This window comes from Pholis gunnellus, assembly GCF_910591455.1.
Source record: "Pholis gunnellus genome assembly, chromosome: 14".
Taxonomy (NCBI): Eukaryota; Metazoa; Chordata; class Actinopteri; order Perciformes; family Pholidae; genus Pholis; species Pholis gunnellus.
The window spans coordinates 17,204,307-17,222,266 of record NC_136541.1 but is presented as its reverse complement, the minus strand read 5'-3'; the positions used below and the strand labels follow the sequence as shown (position 1 = coordinate 17,222,266).

Below are 17,960 nucleotides of genomic sequence, written 5' to 3'. Positions count from 1 at the left end.
TGCTTTTGGAAATCTTTCTCATCAGATTTTTCCCCCGTCCTTCATTTCAAATGCATGCTGCAGACAGGCATCTTTGACTCAGGGGCAAAGAAAGGTAACCTTAGTGCTGCACAAGCCCAAATGTCATCCAACAAGGAGGGCTCATGTCCCGGGGATAAAGATAATGTAATCTAAGCAGTATACAGTGTGTGACTGTGCGTGTGTGTGTGTGTGCGTATCCATGCTAGCCTCGGTGTTTGTTGGAGGCTTGGGTTCAGGGGAGGGGGGGGGGGGGGGGGGAGACAGGGGATGACAAAAGTCAAAGCAGTCATGTGTCATTTTCGGCGCTGAAGGGCTGGGACCTGCCTGCAGGGCTGTCCTCTCTGTCAGACGCACTCACATATCTGCGCTGAACTCTCTCGCCGTCTCTCTTTTTTTTCTTTGCATGCTCTCTCCGTCCGTCCCTCTGTCTTCATCCGATGCACGCCGCATTGAATGCAGCTGCACTGACTCCTCCGTGCCCTGAGCCTGCATGGTAGAACAACATTTTGTGTCACAAAGATAATATAAACATCTGCTTTTGGATGCACGGCGTGCGGTGACTCATTTCATATTTCTTCATCATTGTTGCGTCTTGATCACATCTGGCACGGGAGCAAGACCGGGAGGGACCTGATTGGTTCCATGACCAGTGAGACACTGTGAGAGTGGAGGAGGACAAGTGTGTGTGTGTGTGTGTGTGTGTGTGTGTGTGTGTGTGTGTGTGTGTGTGTGGGGGGGGGGGGGGGGGGGGGGGGGGGCTTTTGACAAAGATCAGGTTGTAAATCAAGATATCAGAAGCCGAGCTACAAAGCAATGGCCCATAACATTCCCATGGGGACAGCAGAGAAGGCTGCGCACACACACACACACACACACACACACACACACACACACACGCACACACACACACACACACACACACACACACACACACACAGAGAAGCCACTGCATGAGCCCCCAGTATAGCCCCCATTTACAAGTAGATTCGTAAATATACGTGGCTACCAGAGCAAACAACAGAATTGAAAAACATTAAATAACTGAAAAGGAAAAATGGATTCAAAAATACAATGAAAAGAGGGCGTGGGTGGAAAGAGAGGAATCGTGGGAATGCAAGATTGCACCTCCCTCAGGCAATCGAATTATCCTATGGGCTGATGGTTCCTCCTTATGCGTCGGCTGACATTTTCCTGTAACCCCATCCCGTGTAATGCTATGTGATGTGTGTGACTGGCTTCTGCCACGGCCCTGAGAGGCCACGGAGCCCCGGGGACATTTGCTTTTGGCCCGCAGCATCCTGGGAATTGTTTATTTTTGCTCTGTCTGCTCCCTTTCTTTTTGCCTCGCCGTCTCATTTTGCCTTCTCCCTCGTCTCTCCTGTTCTCTCGGTTTCTCGTCCTCTCCTTCTGGCCCAGTGGTGTCTACTTTCAATTAGAGGAGGATGCACTCGTATTCTTCCGCGAGACACAACTCCCTGACAGGTGGCTCTTGAGGGGTAACTAAAAACCATGCCGTTAGTCTCTTTCGCACAAACTGTTAGTATTCCAGCACCTTTTCACTGGACACAAAAAAAACCCAACTGAAGCTGCCGGTGGTATCTGTTACTCAACTGTATACGTTGCTCTGTGTGATGATGATAAGAGTGGAGAGGGTGTGTTCAAGAAAAAGAAAACAGTTGGAAATCAAAATGTGCTGTGTGTTGTGCGAGGGAAAGGGCGAGAGAGAGGAGGAAGAGAGAGAGCGAGAGAGAGAGAGGGGAAAGAGATTTGAGGACAGAGAAGATGAGATGTGTGATATGAGATAATAGAATGATATTCAAAAATATATCCCTGGAGCTAAGAGTTGAAACAGACCATTAAAAGAGAACACATTTTTGATCGCTTATGGATATGTAAGCCAGCACACCAATATGCCCAGACCTTATTCTCATACTGCTGCAGAGCCCTAAAGGGCATAAGAAGAGGAAGGCGGGCCAATCCTGCTAATACACAAATAGTGTATGTGTGGAGCTGTCCACATGTGACAAGCAGAAAAGGGACAGTGTTGAGAGCCGTAGCCTTTTATGACCCAACACACTTTGACAGCTTGGCCATCGCTCGAGGTCACGATGCCATGTTGCTTTTTTTTTTTTTTCATCTGACAATTTCTTTCTTTTTTTTAAGCAAAACAACTCTCCCTCGATGGATTCAATTGTTTTCCGGAGAGCTTTTGTGGCTGCGGGTCAGAGCGCAGAGACAAAACAACAACAACAACAAAAACAACAATGTCAGCGGCCCCGTAAATTCTGCTCGCTGTTAAGCTGGAGGAGGCGCACTGTCAATCTGGAGGCCCAAAAAGTGGGATGAAAGTGTAAGCGATATGATGGGGAAGGCTGCTTTTATGCAACACTGCGCTCTGCTGGTGGAAGGCGACAACACCTCGGGTAATTCCGCAGCAGCCTAATGCAACCTCAGTTCCACAGGGATCCTTAATGTCTAATGCTTCTGTACCCTTGAAGCAGTTTGCCTTATTTTGGACCGGAGGACATTCGGCGCTGACAAATTTTAAACGTCCCAAGAGGGGCACGCTCTGAAATACGGCCACAGGGGGGCACATTAGAATGACAAAAATGGAGATCCTCAAAGTGAAATGTGCCTGGGACTTGGAAATCAGCTCGAGAGAGAGAGAGGAGAGCAGTGGGTTTTTGGTATGAGAGGGATGGTGTTGGATGCATCTAAACGGCACAATCAGATGCAATGTTGTTGTTTTTCTTCCCCGGTGTATGTTCTATATTAACTACAACATGAGAACACTCTTCGCCTAAAGTGTATGTGCATGACAGATCAAGAGAAAAGGAGATGTGGGCAGTTTTTAAAAAAAAAAGAAGAAATCTGTTGTGTACTCACATACTAATACTGTTTGCTACGTGTAAGCTGTGTTTCTGCGTGTGTGTGTGTGTGTGTGTGTGTGTGTGTGTGTGTGTGTGTGTGTGTGTGTGTGTGTGTGTGTGTGTGTGTATGTGCATACAAACAATGCACTCAGTCGACAGCCCGCAGCACTGCTCATTCTTGCTCGGAGAGTACATGTCCTCAGGCCTCGTTCCTCCGTCGATGACCTCTGGTGAAGCCATTATTTTCTGCATTAATGATGAGCAGCAGCCAGCGATGAGAGAGATGGACTTTGTCCTGAGGCACAGTAGCGCTGATTATGGGCAACAACAATGCCGGCAAAAAAAAAATAGAAAAAAGAAAAGAAAAGAAAGAAAACTCTTCCCAGAAGCAGTTGAAAAGACGAGGAGTCTTAAGCAGCAGCACAAAATAAGCTGCTCTTGCTCTATTGACAAGATGGATCAGATAACCTCTAGATAGAGGATTACCCCGAGTTAACTTTAATAAAGTTTACCTATGGCTTGTTTTTTGTCATCGGCTGGATTCAGCACCTGCGCGTCAACAAACCGGTGGCTGTGACAGCACAGTGACCTCATCAGGTTTTTTTTTTGTGTACCTGAAATGCATTAGTGTGGGGGCCAATTAGCGTATGGATGAAAATGGCTTGAGTGAGTCATACAAACCCCTGTGAGAATGTAATGACATTACGTATGGGAAGTAATATCAGAGGCTTAATTGATCCTCTGACATCACCCCCGCCCAAAACACCAACCTTTTAAAGACTCACAAACAAGACAAATTGCAGACAAAGTGCAATTGCTCTAGTCGAGGCAGGCAGGGCACCCACTCAGGAAATCCTGGCTTGGGGAGATGACTCTAAATGAAGGACTTTACCATTCACCATTATGTCTTTGGTGAGAGTCAGAGGGAACCCCCGGGGCTCTTCAGCACAGCACGGTACAACTTTTCAAAGGGCTCCAGATTAAAGTCACTGAAAGTTCCCACTGGGGTCTGAGGCCAGGATCCCATTAAGCAGCCCTACCACACCGCCGGCCATAATTGTGTCGTTGAGAATTCAGAGCAGCGGTTGCTTGATAAGCGAATTTAGGGTGAAATAAAAAAAAAATAAAAAAAAGAAGAGGCAAAAGGGGGGTCTCGTTGGGCCACCATTAGACACTTCATTCACTCCTCACTAATTTGTTTTAAATGACTGAGGGAGAGGTGAACACGTTATAAAGCAGTCCGAGCTACCTTTTCTTCCCCTCCCCAATTCCAGGTCTGTGCGACAGAACGCTGATAGATGAAAACAGCTCTTTACAGCCACACAGTATACTGCCGCTAGTGGCGTTTTAAACTGTAGTTCTCTTTATCGCAGTGCTTGCTTTGCAGTCGGATAATCGATGAAGAGGGGAAAACTCATTCCTCTGCTGGTTTTTTAAAGTCCCTATAGTCTCCTCTTAAAGAAACCGATTAGGGCACCACTAGTTAAGACAATAGTACTCACTCGTATACACAGACACCATCTAGTGAAGCCATCTGCTATTACAGACCGCGTGATAATAAATGACGTAAAAATATGTTACAAACAAGTCCGCTTTTATTGAGCATTTAATTTCTGAATGTTACAACCGGGCTTGCCATTTCAGGTTTCTCAGCGCTGTTTGGTGTATGATATAAAAACATCTTGTAAGCGTCGTTTAAGATCTAAATCGTAGCTTGACATCTATGTATGTGCTTTTAAACATCAGTCAACTCAACAGCTGGAAGTATAGCAACTTGATATTCTTTGCGGGTGGCACAGTAGCACTCGGAAACAAATGCAAAAAAACATTTGAACGACATCAACGGATCTCAAGTTAGGATTTAGGTTTTCACAATGAAATGAATGCAAGAAGAAAACCCTTTGAAACTTACTAGTATTTGCAACCCAAATATGCTATTGGCATCCAAGTGTAATAATGAAAAAAAAAAAAAAACACTCTTGGTTAACTGCTTCAAGTGGTTTTTTTCTGCTTCTTCTTCTCTGCCTCTTCCTCCTTTTCCTTCTCAATCTCAGCCACCAGGGTCTCAATTTCCTTGGATTCCAAAATCTGAAAAGTAGCAAAGAAAAGCAATTATCAGCCATTACATAAAATGTAAAGTCAAAATAAAAATCAACAAAAGCCAGATATAATATGCAGTGACTCACCTTCAACGGCTGATTCCGTCTGATAATAGCAAGTTCAATATTTTTCCCTCCTGACTGGACAACCTGTGAGGAAACAAATCCCAGCGAATCAGCATATTTTAACTTCTGCAGCCTCTAACACGTGCTCATGTTGAGCTTAGGAAACACAGTTTTAGGGTATTTAAATGCAGAAAACAATTGAATACTGTAACTCAAATAAAACAATACAACAGAATGCAACAACACACATACACAGGGTAAAATGACTGCGCTTTTATTTGCTTCATTTTCTCTGCAGGTCCAGCCGAGCACAACAAGCAACGTCATGCATGAAAACCTAACAATTATGGCAGATCACTTCCTGGTTTACATCTGGAAGCAGTTGTTGCTCTTTGATAAAGTCACGAGGAAAGTATTATAGTCGTGCCGGGGTAGATGGAAATACTTTTCACTGGGACAATTTCTCTTCTTTCGCATTTCACAGTATTTGTAATCAAAAAAGATCTTTCTACTTTATACAAAGAGTGCAAATTCAAAGGCTAAATTTGACCTTACCTCAAGCAAAGCTTTGATAGCCAACTTGATCGCTTCGTTGTCCCCAGCAATGGCTTCCTCCGTGTAATTCTTCTCCAGGAACTCTCTCACGGTTTTTGCGCTACGGCCGATTGCATTTGCCTGTTTTTTTTCCCCGAGCCCAACAATCAGACAAATATGTATTAATAATCAAATCCATACAGACGTGGTACTTGTTGTACAAGTGCAACAATAAAACAGAGTGATGTACAGAGAGCGGACTCACTGACCTTCCAGGCATGGTAGGTTCCTGACGGGTCCGTCTGATACAGCCTGGGAGTTCCATCGTCGTCGAAGCCGACAATTAACGCGGAGATGCCAAATGGCCTGCGCCCATTGCTTTGAGTGTAGCGCTACAAATAATAGGACCAATGTACAGACAGGTGTGACTGGCCATTTCTTAGAAACCGTTACATAAATAAGCCAGTTCTATTAGAGCATGGCAACTAAAACTATGAGTGTTTTTTTTTTTCTTTCATGTTCTTGCCCAATGAATTTGAAAATGAATAGGAAACAATAAATCATGGGTTAGAAGGTTGAGTACCTGTTTCAGTGTAGCTATGTAGCGTGTGATGTATTCCACTGTGACTGGGTCCTCAACAGTGAGCCTGTGGCTCTGGCACTCCACCCGAGCTCTGTTGATCACAATACGGGCATCTGCCGTCAGACCTTTAAAAAAAAATGGAAAGATGTTAAATGGCTGTACAAACATAAAAGGTCAAAGGCTAATGCTACATAGATATCTGTTATGATGTAGTGATTGTAACACCTTTTCTTAGTCCATTAGTCTACTCTGCCATGTTTCATTATAAATGTATTATTCAGTTACTGGTAAAAGGTTTTGTTGTTTGAGGTACCTGCAAATGCCATGCAGACGTGCTCGTCCAGGGCACATATCTTGCGGACGGTCCGTTCCTCCTGCAACTTTGCCACAGATTTCTTCTCAACACCAAGGACAACAATGTCTTTACCTCTGATTCCCACCTGCAAAGAAGGAAAACATCAAAAAATGAATTTCTGAACTTTGGCATCACAGAACATTTCGCTCCCAGTGACAATTGTTGATATGACGTGTTGAATAGCAATGAGCAAATATAAAGAATCTAAAATCAACTGATTTGTTACTGGGAATCTGTTACAATTAGGATAGTGACACCTTTCAAATGAGGACTTCAGGCTGAATGTTAAAAAGTCGCTATTTTGATGGTTTACAAGCTCATCCAACACATTTATTACGGTCAGGTCTTCTATTAAGGTCTATTCAACTAAATTGGCTTGCTGTTAATCACACTACTCTAACAATTACTCTTTAGATAAAAGCTCTTCTATACCTTTCAGGGGTTTTAAGGGTTAACTATAAATAACAGGTTTCGATGGACGGATTACAATCCGACAGTTATCGATCAATGTAATTCTGCCAGAAGTCCCTTTACAAGCTACAAAGTCACACGAACTACCACCATACTATTGTTTAGCAAAATATGACTTCTCAGACAGCGTATAAATCAAATATTGTTTGAGTGAGCTAGCTTTAGTTGAGATCTCATTGAAACTGAAACTATTGTGAGAGTGACACAGCAACAACATGCGTGCTAGTGAGTCTTCAGTCTTCAGTATTTAACGTCAGTTTAACTGTTATAGTTCTTTCATTGGCTACAGATTAGCACACCAGCGGGGTCGTTGAAAATAACAACACTTAAGTGCAACAGATTGTGTTACACAACAAAGCTAAATAGATGAGTACGAAGAGTGTATGCTAGTCGCTAGCTTAGCTGGTTGGCTAACTGACGTGTGCTAACATTAGCTTACGCGCTAGTTTCATTTCAGGACTTACCGCTGTGGAGCCTTTCTTTACAGCTTCTTGGGCATACTCCACTTGGAAGAGATGACCATCGGGAGAAAAGACAGTGATAGCTCTGTCGTATCTTGCCGCCATTGCACTGCCGGACAAATGACGATGCAATCACAAGAAAAAAGGGAGACTAGCACCAAATGATTCAGCTAGTTAGCAATCTGTGAAGCTGGCTGCCCTGTGTTGAAAACAGCGCATGCGCATGCCCTCTGAACTCGGGCGATACCATTACTAGGGTTCATGCATGCGCTAGAGGACATTTGCAATTAACATTTGATTAGAATCCTCGCTATTTGATTTGCTCTGCGGACCAATAGTTTTTATATTTCCATGTTACAATACGAGCATTTCTAAGTTTTCATTGACTCTGTCAACTTCAAGACTGAGCCAGTGTGGAATGAGAGTTACATATGGGTGAACTAAACACATACAACGAGGACTAATAGACATGTGTATCAGCTATTACTGCACAAGTGCAGCATAGACGGTATTATTACTACTATTGTATAGCAATAGATTGAAGCTCTGACTGTGTTTCCCCTTTCTTTTGAGCATTCCATTTCCCGTGGCCTTTAGGACCAGATCTAGACTGTTCCACTATATGAAAAGAAATAGGTGAAATCATGATTCAATTAAGCCAATCTATTGTGGCTATCAAATATATAAATACATAATTTGAAATATTATGATACATTAACAGTTTATTTTAACACTAGGTGTCCCCGTATAATTTAAAAATCAAAAAGCTCTGCTATATTTTCAAATGTGCTGTAACGTTCCCCCTAAAACGGACCACTGCATTACGAAATTGAATCCTATTCTAAACTGCTTGATCTGAGTTCTACCGATTTGAGAAGTGTGTTAGCTACTTTGTACTTTTATGCTCTCGTCCACTATAATTGCATAGAGTATCACCATGTCGGTGGCGTTTGCACCTCACAGGCAGCGCGGGAAGGGTGATATAACACCCGCTGGAATACAAAAGGTAATTCATGTTGGCGCGTCTCAGAATGGAGGCAACGGCATCAGACGGTGCTAGCGGCGGGGCTAATCTGTGTAGCGGTGCGCGTCCAAGTCCGACTGGGAATAGATCGGGAACAGTTTTGCAGGGTCAAAGCGCGGCGAATATGAACCTCTCTGGAGTCACGACGCCACGTGTGAACGACGAGTCTTAGGTCGATGGACCGGACTAGCGCATAATTATATATCTAATGAATGAGGGCCTGCCGTTTTGTTAGCGTGGGACAGCTAACGTTAGCTAGCGAGACGCGTCTTTTGTTTGCAAGAATCGCACACTCGTGTGTCACTAAACGTCCTCCATCCTCCACGTTGCGGATAAATAACCCCCATAAATCGAAGGGGTAGCCATACGACATTACTCCGTGTCACTAATTTGTAAACTGTGTGTTATCACACATAACATAAACACGTGACATAAATCTCTGCATTTGCTGTTGCAGTTACTTGACGAAAACAACCAGCTGATCCAGTGTATAATGGACTTCCAAAGTAAAGGCAAAACAGCAGAATGTTCACAGTAAGTTATGAACCCCCCCCCCTCTCTTGTATGCACGTTAGTCATTTTAAGTGCACATTAACTCAAACCCTGTCTTGACGACTCTCCACCTGCGCAGGTATCAACAGATGCTGCACAGAAATTTAGTGTACCTGGCCACGATAGCAGACTCCAATCAGAACATGCAGTCTCTCCTCCCTGCTGTGAGTATTGGTCCTTGCTGATTATGAGTGACAGAATTGTGTTTAACAGTGTGACCTCTCTGCATCATGAGGTAATGTTTCTGCTCATGTCCCAAATTAGTGTTGTTGTTTTTTTTGGTATTGATTCAGGTAAATCCCCTGAGCAAACTTTTATAAAGTAAGGATTATGATCAAAGAGTTCAATGCAATATTACATTTACCAATGAACAAGAGCTAGTTACACTTACAAACAGTTTAAGTTTAAACTTACATTTTTGGGGTTTGCTTTAAAGCTCATTCATTTTGGAAGAATCAGAATCCGGTGTATTGTTAACATACAATGAATTTGGTTTGGTGTATAACAATTAACTTAGAGAAAATAAAAGCAAGTGCTACAAAAGTCAAAAAATGTAGATAAAGAATACAAAAAAGTACAATAATGTAAAATAAAAATACTACGAAGAATATGTACAGTATATGTATATAAAATAAAAGAGCTGAACAGTTTTAGAAGTAGTACTTTAGTGCTGAAATGTGCTAAATATTGCGCAGGGGATGTGCAAAAGTTCACAATACGAAGGATAACAAGTTTAAGTCATAGATCATATTTAAAGCTGCAGTGTATCGGATTGATTTACTATTAATTAAATAATAATGGTCTGTGTTTAACACTTTTCTAGTCATTGATGAGCCCTGGTTATGACTTCATTGACATCAGTTAAATCAGTGATTGTGTGACTATGTATTGTACTGCATAACTATTTATTGTCCCTTCTTGAATCCAGTATCTTTTAAAAACGTCTGGCTTCCTTGATTAATGGCGCTACAGCCGTTATACTGTATTGTAATATTTTGTACAGAGATCTTGGCTTTTATCCGCTTCCTTTTTCATCAGTTTTCTCTTTTATTAAGTGGCTCTGGCTCAGATGTGCTTCTAGCGAGCTGATGTGTGGTTTTTGTGTCTGTGTTGTGCGCCTGCAGCCGCCCACTCAAAACATGCCCATGGGACCTGGTGGGATGAACCAAAGTGGACCCCCCCCTCAGCCTCCTCACGGTCACAACATGCCGTCTGAGGGTATGGTCAGCGGTGGCCCTCCAGCCCCACACATGCAGAACCAGATGAATGGACAGATGCCTGGTAAGTGACCCCCTCCCTCACCTTCCCTCCCTCGCCTTTCTCTCTTTTTTTTCTTTCCCCTTCTTCTTCTTCTCTCAGTCCCTGTCTCACTTGGGTTGCCTAGCAACACCACAGAACTGTGAGGGCGGTCGCACTGCTGAAGGATGATGTCACACATTCGCCTGCATTGGTGGTCTTGGACTTGACCTTCGTTTAGTCATGGTTATCCCCTCCTCCTTGAACATCATGATTTGTTTCAGTGTGTGTCTTTTTTTTGGCAAATTTATATATTGTTATTATGTTTAAAAAAAAACATCAAAGAGGCACTGATTGCTGTACCACACAAGCATTGTACATTGTGACGGGTAAACGTCTAGGACCTTATTAGAAACCAGAACATGTTGCATGTAGGGTCGTTTTTTTTAACTGGTAGTGTTCACTTAAGCTGTGCTGATGTTTCCTGGATATCCATTGAAAGCTTACAACAGTGAATATACATTTATAACAATATAATGGTATTACTTGTAATCTTTAGATGACTTAAGTGTAGGCACCGGCTTTCAGTTTGAAATGTCTTCGTAGCGTCACCAAAGAGTTGCCCTCCTGGAGGTTGTTACCCCTCACAACTTCCCATTCTTCATTGAACAAATGGGAACCTTGTTGCTCTGATCTGCTCTTTTTTTTTGTTTTGCCATGCTGTTGGACATGTCATGAAGTCAATGGCATTTTTTTTATATGTGTGACACACATAGTGTTAAAATTGTCACTAGTTGACAAATGGTAAATCCTTACGCAATAGAAATCTTTCTACATTTAAATATGTAAGATTCAGTTGCTTTTTGTGGATAGATCAGTTTCAAATATTGCAAGCGAGGAATGAGAAGAAGATGCAAACTGAAATGGTTGATCAATTACAGTTTCTTACCATTTGGATCAGCTTGTTTACTCTACACAAGAACAACAACACCACCACGTGTCGCTCGCTAACTCATCCCTACAACCTGCCTGATCGGTACTGCACATGTGCACATTAGTGCTACACACCTGTGGTCAAACACTCTCATCCAACCTATTTTTCTCTGATAATGCTACTTTGTGAACAACAAATCTGTGTTGAAATTGGCAGGAGGAGAGTAGTTAAGCTAACAGCGGCTAATTAACGAAGCTAACGGCTAACGTCATCAGAGGTTCCATTGAGCTAAATAATGATGCGTTCAAGCTTTATTCAGTCAAAATGAGTGTTGGGTGAAGTTTTAGCAACTGATACTATATAAATAAAACTGCCAATGCAGCCAAGATTTAAGTAAATGTTAAAATAAAAATACAATAATTTATTTTCGAATATATTAAGGATATAAGGTATCTGCGGAAAAAAAAAAGAAAGAATAGATCAATTTCCAACATATATCACAATGGAAATGACACACACGTCTGTGTAGTAATATGATGGTGTTTTTTAAAGTCAAGTCTCTGCTGTCGTTTCCCAGGGCCTAATCACATGCCCATGCAAGGTCCCGGTCCAGGCCCCAACCAGCCCCCAAACATGCCCAGTGGCTCTATGAATATGCCCCCCAGCAGCCATGGCTCGATGGGTGGTTACAATCACACCGTCCCTGCTTCCCAGGGCATCCCAGCGCAGAGCCAAATGAACATGACCCAGGGCCAGCCCATGGGAAACTATGGGCCTCGGCCAAACATGAACATGCAGCCCACTCAAGGTAAAGCAAGTCATTTTGTTTGCTTCCACTTGGTTGCGTTGACTGATTTTCCAGTACCTAATCACCCACCGGCCTTATTGGTGCTTCCCCATCCACCTGCGTTAGATGAGCTGTGTCCTGCTTGTATGTTTTTAGTACCTAGTACAGTTTGAGAGTTGACTCTTTGTTGGTGTGCCGCAGGCCCCATGATGCACCAGCAGCCTCCCTCTCAGCAGTATAACATGCCTCCTGGTGCCGCTGCGCAGCACTACCAAGGACAACAGAACCCAATGGGCATGATGGGCCAGGTCAACCAGGGGAACCACGTCATGGGCCAGAGGCCAATGCCTCCCTACAGACCCCCACAGCAAGGTATACCCCTCAGTGTGTCTGTGAAGTGTGCAAGTTGTGAGCGTTGGCCTTTCTTCTTCCTAACCTGCCCTCCTGCATTTCTTACTCTTGTTCTTCTCAATTTCCCCTATTTCCACTTCTGCAGCTCACAGACACCTCGATGACTAAACATGTAATCTAAAGCCTCCAATTACACAACTAGTCGAGTGGCCAAAAGAAAAGCTTTCTAACGAGAACTAGCGGCAAGGAAATCCATCCTCTCCACTCTTTCCCTCACACAGCCAATCCAACAACACCTTGAATCTACTTGTGTGTATGTTGTGTGTATGTGTATGTAGGACCCCCTCAGCAGTACCCAGGGCAGGAAGACTACTATGGCGACCAGTACAGTCACGCAGGACAGGGAGCCTCAGAAGGTAGGAGAACCCTCCAGTCACTTGGAGAAAAAAAAAAAAAACCCCAACAGAAAATAAGCCCCGGAGTTGTGTTAAAACACAAATGATGCAAAGAGACTGCGACAAAACCAATGTTTCAGTTTCTTCATTATTTTCTGGGAAATCAAAGTGACTTTGGGCTCTATCAAAGGCAAAATACGGCCTCTAATCTTGAAGAAACATGCGCGAGTGCACCCTGTTCCAAAAGGTGCTGCAGTCAACAACAACAAGTTAGCACCTAGCCAGTCTTGTAATGCCCCCCCCCCCCTCCCCTCCCCCAATCATGTCTCATGCTCCACCTGTTGGTGTGAAAGAAAGGTCAGGGACAGTCTCGTGTGAGTCTTAATGGCCAAAGTTGTCTTAAGTACAATGTTAATCCTTCAGATACTCACGATAACATGCCAGAGGGATACTTTGATAACTCCATGGCCTGCTACTGGTTTGCGTGTTTGGAGTATAGCAATAACCAGAGTCTTCATGTTGCCAACTTGCAAGTACTTGATGCGTACTGCCATTGTTTGGCGATACACAGATTGTTGTGCACACTGATTTGCAGAAGAGCAGCAGTTATTTTAGAGAACTATGCTACCACTGCATTACCCTCTAAATATAACATATGATCTAATGCCAATTGTTCTCCATGTTTATGTGTTAATGGATGGTTCTATTTCATTAGCAGCCACACTGATAAAAGTCACAAAGATCACAGATTCATAATAAACGGCTCCTTCTCTTTCCTTGTCTAATCAACAATTACTTATTTGTTGTGTGTGTTTTTTTTTCTCTACTTTCTGCACTGTTTTCCTTTTTGACTTTTTTCCAAACACAAGTGCTTTCCTTATTTTTGAAGTTTGTCTGCTCTGCGGTTGTAGTTGTGAACATGTTGCTCACATTGCCTGCTGTTGCCCCTTGAAGGTAATGCCCAGTATGGCCAGCAGCAGGAAGCATACCAGCAAGGCCCCCCCCAGCAGCAGGGCTACCCTCCTCAACAGCAGTACCCGGGTCAACAGGGCTACCCGCCGCAGCAGCAGGGCTACGGTGAGTTGCTTTTCCCTCCAACAGTGGCACACATTTGTCCTGCAGGAGGCACTATCCGCTCTCTTTCGCTCCCCCTTTTTTCTTTTTGTGTAACTGTCGACTAATAATTCCTCCTGAGCGAGTCGGTGGCTGCGGCCCCTTGACTGTGCCAAATGCATGTCGAGGCGTCATCGAGCAGCAAGGAATTAAAGAACGACCTTAATGAACGGTTGGGGGATTGGAGCTCGGTGGAAGAGAAATGTAATCAGCATAGTGGTGGCTGGCACCACATTAGCATTTCTCCTGGTGCTGCAGTTTGATATGACACACTGCTCTGAGGGAGTGGGAGAGGAGCTTTGGCTGATGGGTACAGACATTGGGCAAAGTGTGTGTTGACTGCCAGCCAAACATTTAGAACCCTAGTTTTTTTTTGAAGAGTTAAGTCAATATGTTAATTGTATACATACATAATAGAATAGGTGTAAGTTTAGTCATTGGATAACTTTTTTTTTTTTTTTTTTTTGGGCTGGAAATGGCTGAATCATTTTACATTCAGCAGTCTCCACTCGTTGGAGCTCATGATAGCAAAGGCAAGCTAATGGACAAATGAACGTGAACTGAAAGAAGACTTCGGTTAGAGCTCTTAATTGACTTATAGCTATTCCGTATTTTTTTTTAAAATGTCCTAATTAGAAGGCATTCACAATGAGCGTGTGTGGCCTCTGGGTTTTAACCAAAAAAAAGTATGTTTAAAAACAATGTTCCACGTGCTATGTCAGTATCCCGGCTCCTGCAGCTCTCTGGTCTTGTTTTTTTGTTTTTTTTCTTCTTCATCCCATTTTTCACCGGAACTTTCCATCACTCACCCTCTCCGTCTGAGCCAGAGCTCGTGTTAGTAATGAGCTTGCGGAGAAGCAGAGGCTGTGAGGTGAGCTCCATCTGGCACACACGCATGCCTTCTCTCGCCGGCCCTCACAAGGTTATGCTCAACAGCAGAAGGCATTATGAGCTCCTAACGATGCTGCGTGGGCCTCATTTGACTTCAGCCACAGTCGAGCTTAGCGTGGTCCTCCGCAGCACCTGCATAGATAGCTACAGTGTACGGGGGCTGATGGAAGTACATTTTTCTCTCCTTTTTTTAATGAAGCCCGCTCCTCTAATGAAGACCAACAGAATCTCCTTGATGTCTCCTTGCATTAGGAAACCACCGCCCCAGCTCCAAACCCGGCTCACTCATTTTCATTCATTACCGAGTCAGACATGGACGCAGCCTAAACAAATGGGTCTGACATGTCCACCGTCCTGTCTTTGTCATCCATCAGCTTTTTCTTTTATCGCAGCCCATTAGCGATAGTGAACCAACAGGGATTCCCTGGAGTTCTCCGAGTAACAAGTGGGAAACCGAAATAGTTAATGAGCAAAACACGGGCCGCTTTCACACTGGGTTCCTTTTGTTTGAGTCCAAACCTGAGTTCCATTGTCCCACCTCCATCGAAAAGACCGAACCCTTGCACCGCGTTTTTAGAAAACCCGCCCAATGGGGCAACTCGTTTAATTGTGTGAGCGAGAGTTCGAGTTGACTCTGCCCAACAGCATTTCTTTTTTTTTAATTTGAGTTCTCATCGTTTGTCGTAGGGCCTACCCAGACTGCCCCAGGACAGTATCCTAACTATCCTCAGGGGCAGGGACAGCAGTACGGGGGCTATCGCCCTCCTCAACCGGGACCCCAACAGGGCCAGCCGCAACGCCCTTACGGCTATGACCAGGTGAGTATGCCCACAACACCGGAGAGTCACAGCGACTAGTTAACGCAGCGGCCTTAGTCTGTCCCCTTATTCAGTTCATGCCAGACTAAGTTGTATATTTTGTGTAGTGACACCAATATGAGTGAAGTTAGACGGTAAATATTAAAAGTTAGTGTGTTGTGCATGCCCACATCATATTGGGGGGTTAAATCTGTTCTTCCCAAAATAGTGTATGTGTTACTATTTGTCTTTCACTTGTTTAGTTAAGTCTTAGTTGTATATCCTGCCTAATACGGTTTAGATAATTAGGAATTCAGTGAAATATGAGGGCTTTACGAGGATTCTTCCTTAAACGTGATGCAGACTGTAGTGTTTAAAAAGGGGGATCTATTTGTTTCCCTTGCATTTCCTGTGGTCTTATGTGGGGACCACAGCTACACTTTGATATCTTTATCTTTGAATATTCAGGGACACATCAGGAAATAAAGACCGGGGGATTTGAACCCCTGACTAGCTCTGTAAGAAGCAAAGGTAATGGTTGCTGTGAAGACCTCAACGTCCAATCTAGACGTTTGACCACCTAGCCTTAATTTGCATTTATTATGATTCTTCTGTCTCTCTTTTGTCTTTCCTCCATCTTTCTTTTTCGTTCTTTAATTTCTTTCTCTTAATTAATTACATTTTTTGGTACTATTTTATTTGAATAACCAGGGGTCGAATTGTAAGTTCTGAGGTCCAGAAACACAGCATGCTTAGTCTGCAGTGAGACAGCCAAACGCTTAGTGCTTTGTCTGTGTCCTTAATCTCTTCAATTCCCTATACTGGTTTGGATGACTACTGTGCTCCTGATAACACCATATATATATCTATTTGAATTATATCAGATCATAGTTTGCTTATCAAAATTTGTGTCCATTGTATTTTGCGTCAATGCCAAACACATACTTCGACCCCTGTTTAGAACTGCATCAGCTACTCTTGTCGTACTTGAAACAAAGTGTCCGCTATTTAATAAGGAATACCTCGTGTCCTCAGCCATGTTGCTGCTGAAACCTGAGGTACAAAGTTCGAATTTAAGAGTTCTCAAGTTGTGAGGCCATGCTGCCACCTGCTGGTCAATACCAGCTAATGCAGCCATAAATCATGGTTTGCATTATGATGTGGTCGAAACCCCAGATGTTTGTTTGCACCCTATCGTGATTGCGTGAATAAAAGCTTTTACTGTGCGTTTTTCTTTTTTTTTTTCTTCTTCTTCTTTTTCTCGAGAAGGTTCAGTAACACGACTTTGTCTCATTTCTCTCTGCAGGGCCAGTATGGGAATTACCAGCAATGAGAGACGGTCACAGCAACCCACACAGCTCCGCTCTGATCTCTGCCTCAACTTTGACCTCTGGTCAAATGCCAAGCAGACTCAAACGATGGTTGTAGCTCACTGAGAGTCTCAGACAAGAACATGCAACACTCAAAAATACAAGATACGTTTCCCCCTCTCTTTGGGCTCTGATCCTCGCCTATAAAATGTATTCTGTTTGTCATGTACATTGACCCTCACCCTCTGGTTCAGTAAGTCTCAAAGCAGCAATGCCTTAAAAGTGGAACTGCCTTATCCTTTAGCATTGCAGATTGTGAAAACGGGCTGACAAAAACTTTGGATATCCGAGATGATTTAAATGTACAGTTTCAATCTACTGCGGTGCATTGTTTCTCTGTCCTTCAGCTCCTCGTTCATAAGAAGCAATAATGCCAGCACTAGGGAAATGTGGGGTGTGGGGTGTGGGGGTGGGAGGGGGGGCTCGGAGATGAAATAATGCACCAGACGAACTTCCGGCTAGGCCATGGTACGTGTCTTGATGTATGTGATGATGTAAAAATATATTTTATGCTTTTTAGATCAAGCTAACTTTGTATAAGACATTGGAAACTAGTACTATTAGCTGTGTTGTTTATTTCATGAAGTGTATGTGTCAAGTTTTTTGTTTTTTTTAATGATCCCATCCAGCACATTCTGTTTTTTTTTGTTTTTTTTGTTTTTGTGTTGAATTGTACTTTTGAACGATTCCATTGGATCTGCTACATCAGTGGCATGGGCACTGTATGAATTTCTTTGTGTTAAAAAAAAGAAAAAGAAAAAAAAAATTGCAACATTAATTGACATGCATGGAAATTCCTTGTAGGATAAATGCGAACATGTCTGAAAACACATTCTGTGTAAAGCTGTGTATTTAAGTCTGTGAAAAAAACAAAAAGTTATAACATTTTGTTCATGAATAGATTTTTATTTTAACCACATAACTTGACAGAATAATGGCCACTGGCCTTTTTTTTGGACAGATGTGCCCTATGAGGTGATATGTAGCAGATGCCACTGCAAATTGCAAGTCAATGCTCTATGGAGCCCCCCCCTCCTCCTCCTCCTCTAC

At 43.2% G+C, this 17,960-nt stretch overlaps 2 protein-coding genes across 3 annotated transcripts; one reads left to right on the top strand and one right to left on the bottom strand.

Annotated features, from left to right (window-relative positions):
* Positions 1 to 4,468: 4,468 nt before the first annotated feature.
* Positions 4,469 to 7,658, bottom strand: psma8 (proteasome 20S subunit alpha 8). Its single transcript, XM_079173966.1, has 7 exons — positions 7,464 to 7,658; positions 6,487 to 6,613; positions 6,174 to 6,298; positions 5,860 to 5,982; positions 5,612 to 5,731; positions 5,078 to 5,140; positions 4,469 to 4,979 (listed from the first exon to the last, which is right to left on the bottom strand). Exons 1-7 carry the CDS (start codon positions 7,563 to 7,565, stop codon positions 4,884 to 4,886), a joined length of 756 nt encoding a protein of 251 aa, XP_079030092.1. The 5' UTR covers positions 7,566 to 7,658; the 3' UTR covers positions 4,469 to 4,883.
* Positions 7,659 to 8,320: 662 nt separating this feature from the next.
* Positions 8,321 to 17,299, top strand: ss18 (SS18 subunit of BAF chromatin remodeling complex). Of its 2 annotated transcripts, XM_079172457.1 has the most exons (10): positions 8,321 to 8,466; positions 8,942 to 9,018; positions 9,116 to 9,200; positions 10,161 to 10,317; positions 11,784 to 12,014; positions 12,195 to 12,365; positions 12,683 to 12,760; positions 13,694 to 13,816; positions 15,431 to 15,561; positions 16,847 to 17,299. In XM_079172457.1, exons 1-10 carry the CDS (start codon positions 8,398 to 8,400, stop codon positions 16,871 to 16,873), a joined length of 1,149 nt encoding a protein of 382 aa, XP_079028583.1. In that variant the 5' UTR covers positions 8,321 to 8,397; the 3' UTR covers positions 16,874 to 17,299. The 2 variants fall into 2 exon arrangements, with proteins under 2 accessions (XP_079028583.1, XP_079028582.1); XM_079172456.1 differs by lacking the exon at positions 12,683 to 12,760.
* Positions 17,300 to 17,960: the final 661 nt, after the last annotated feature.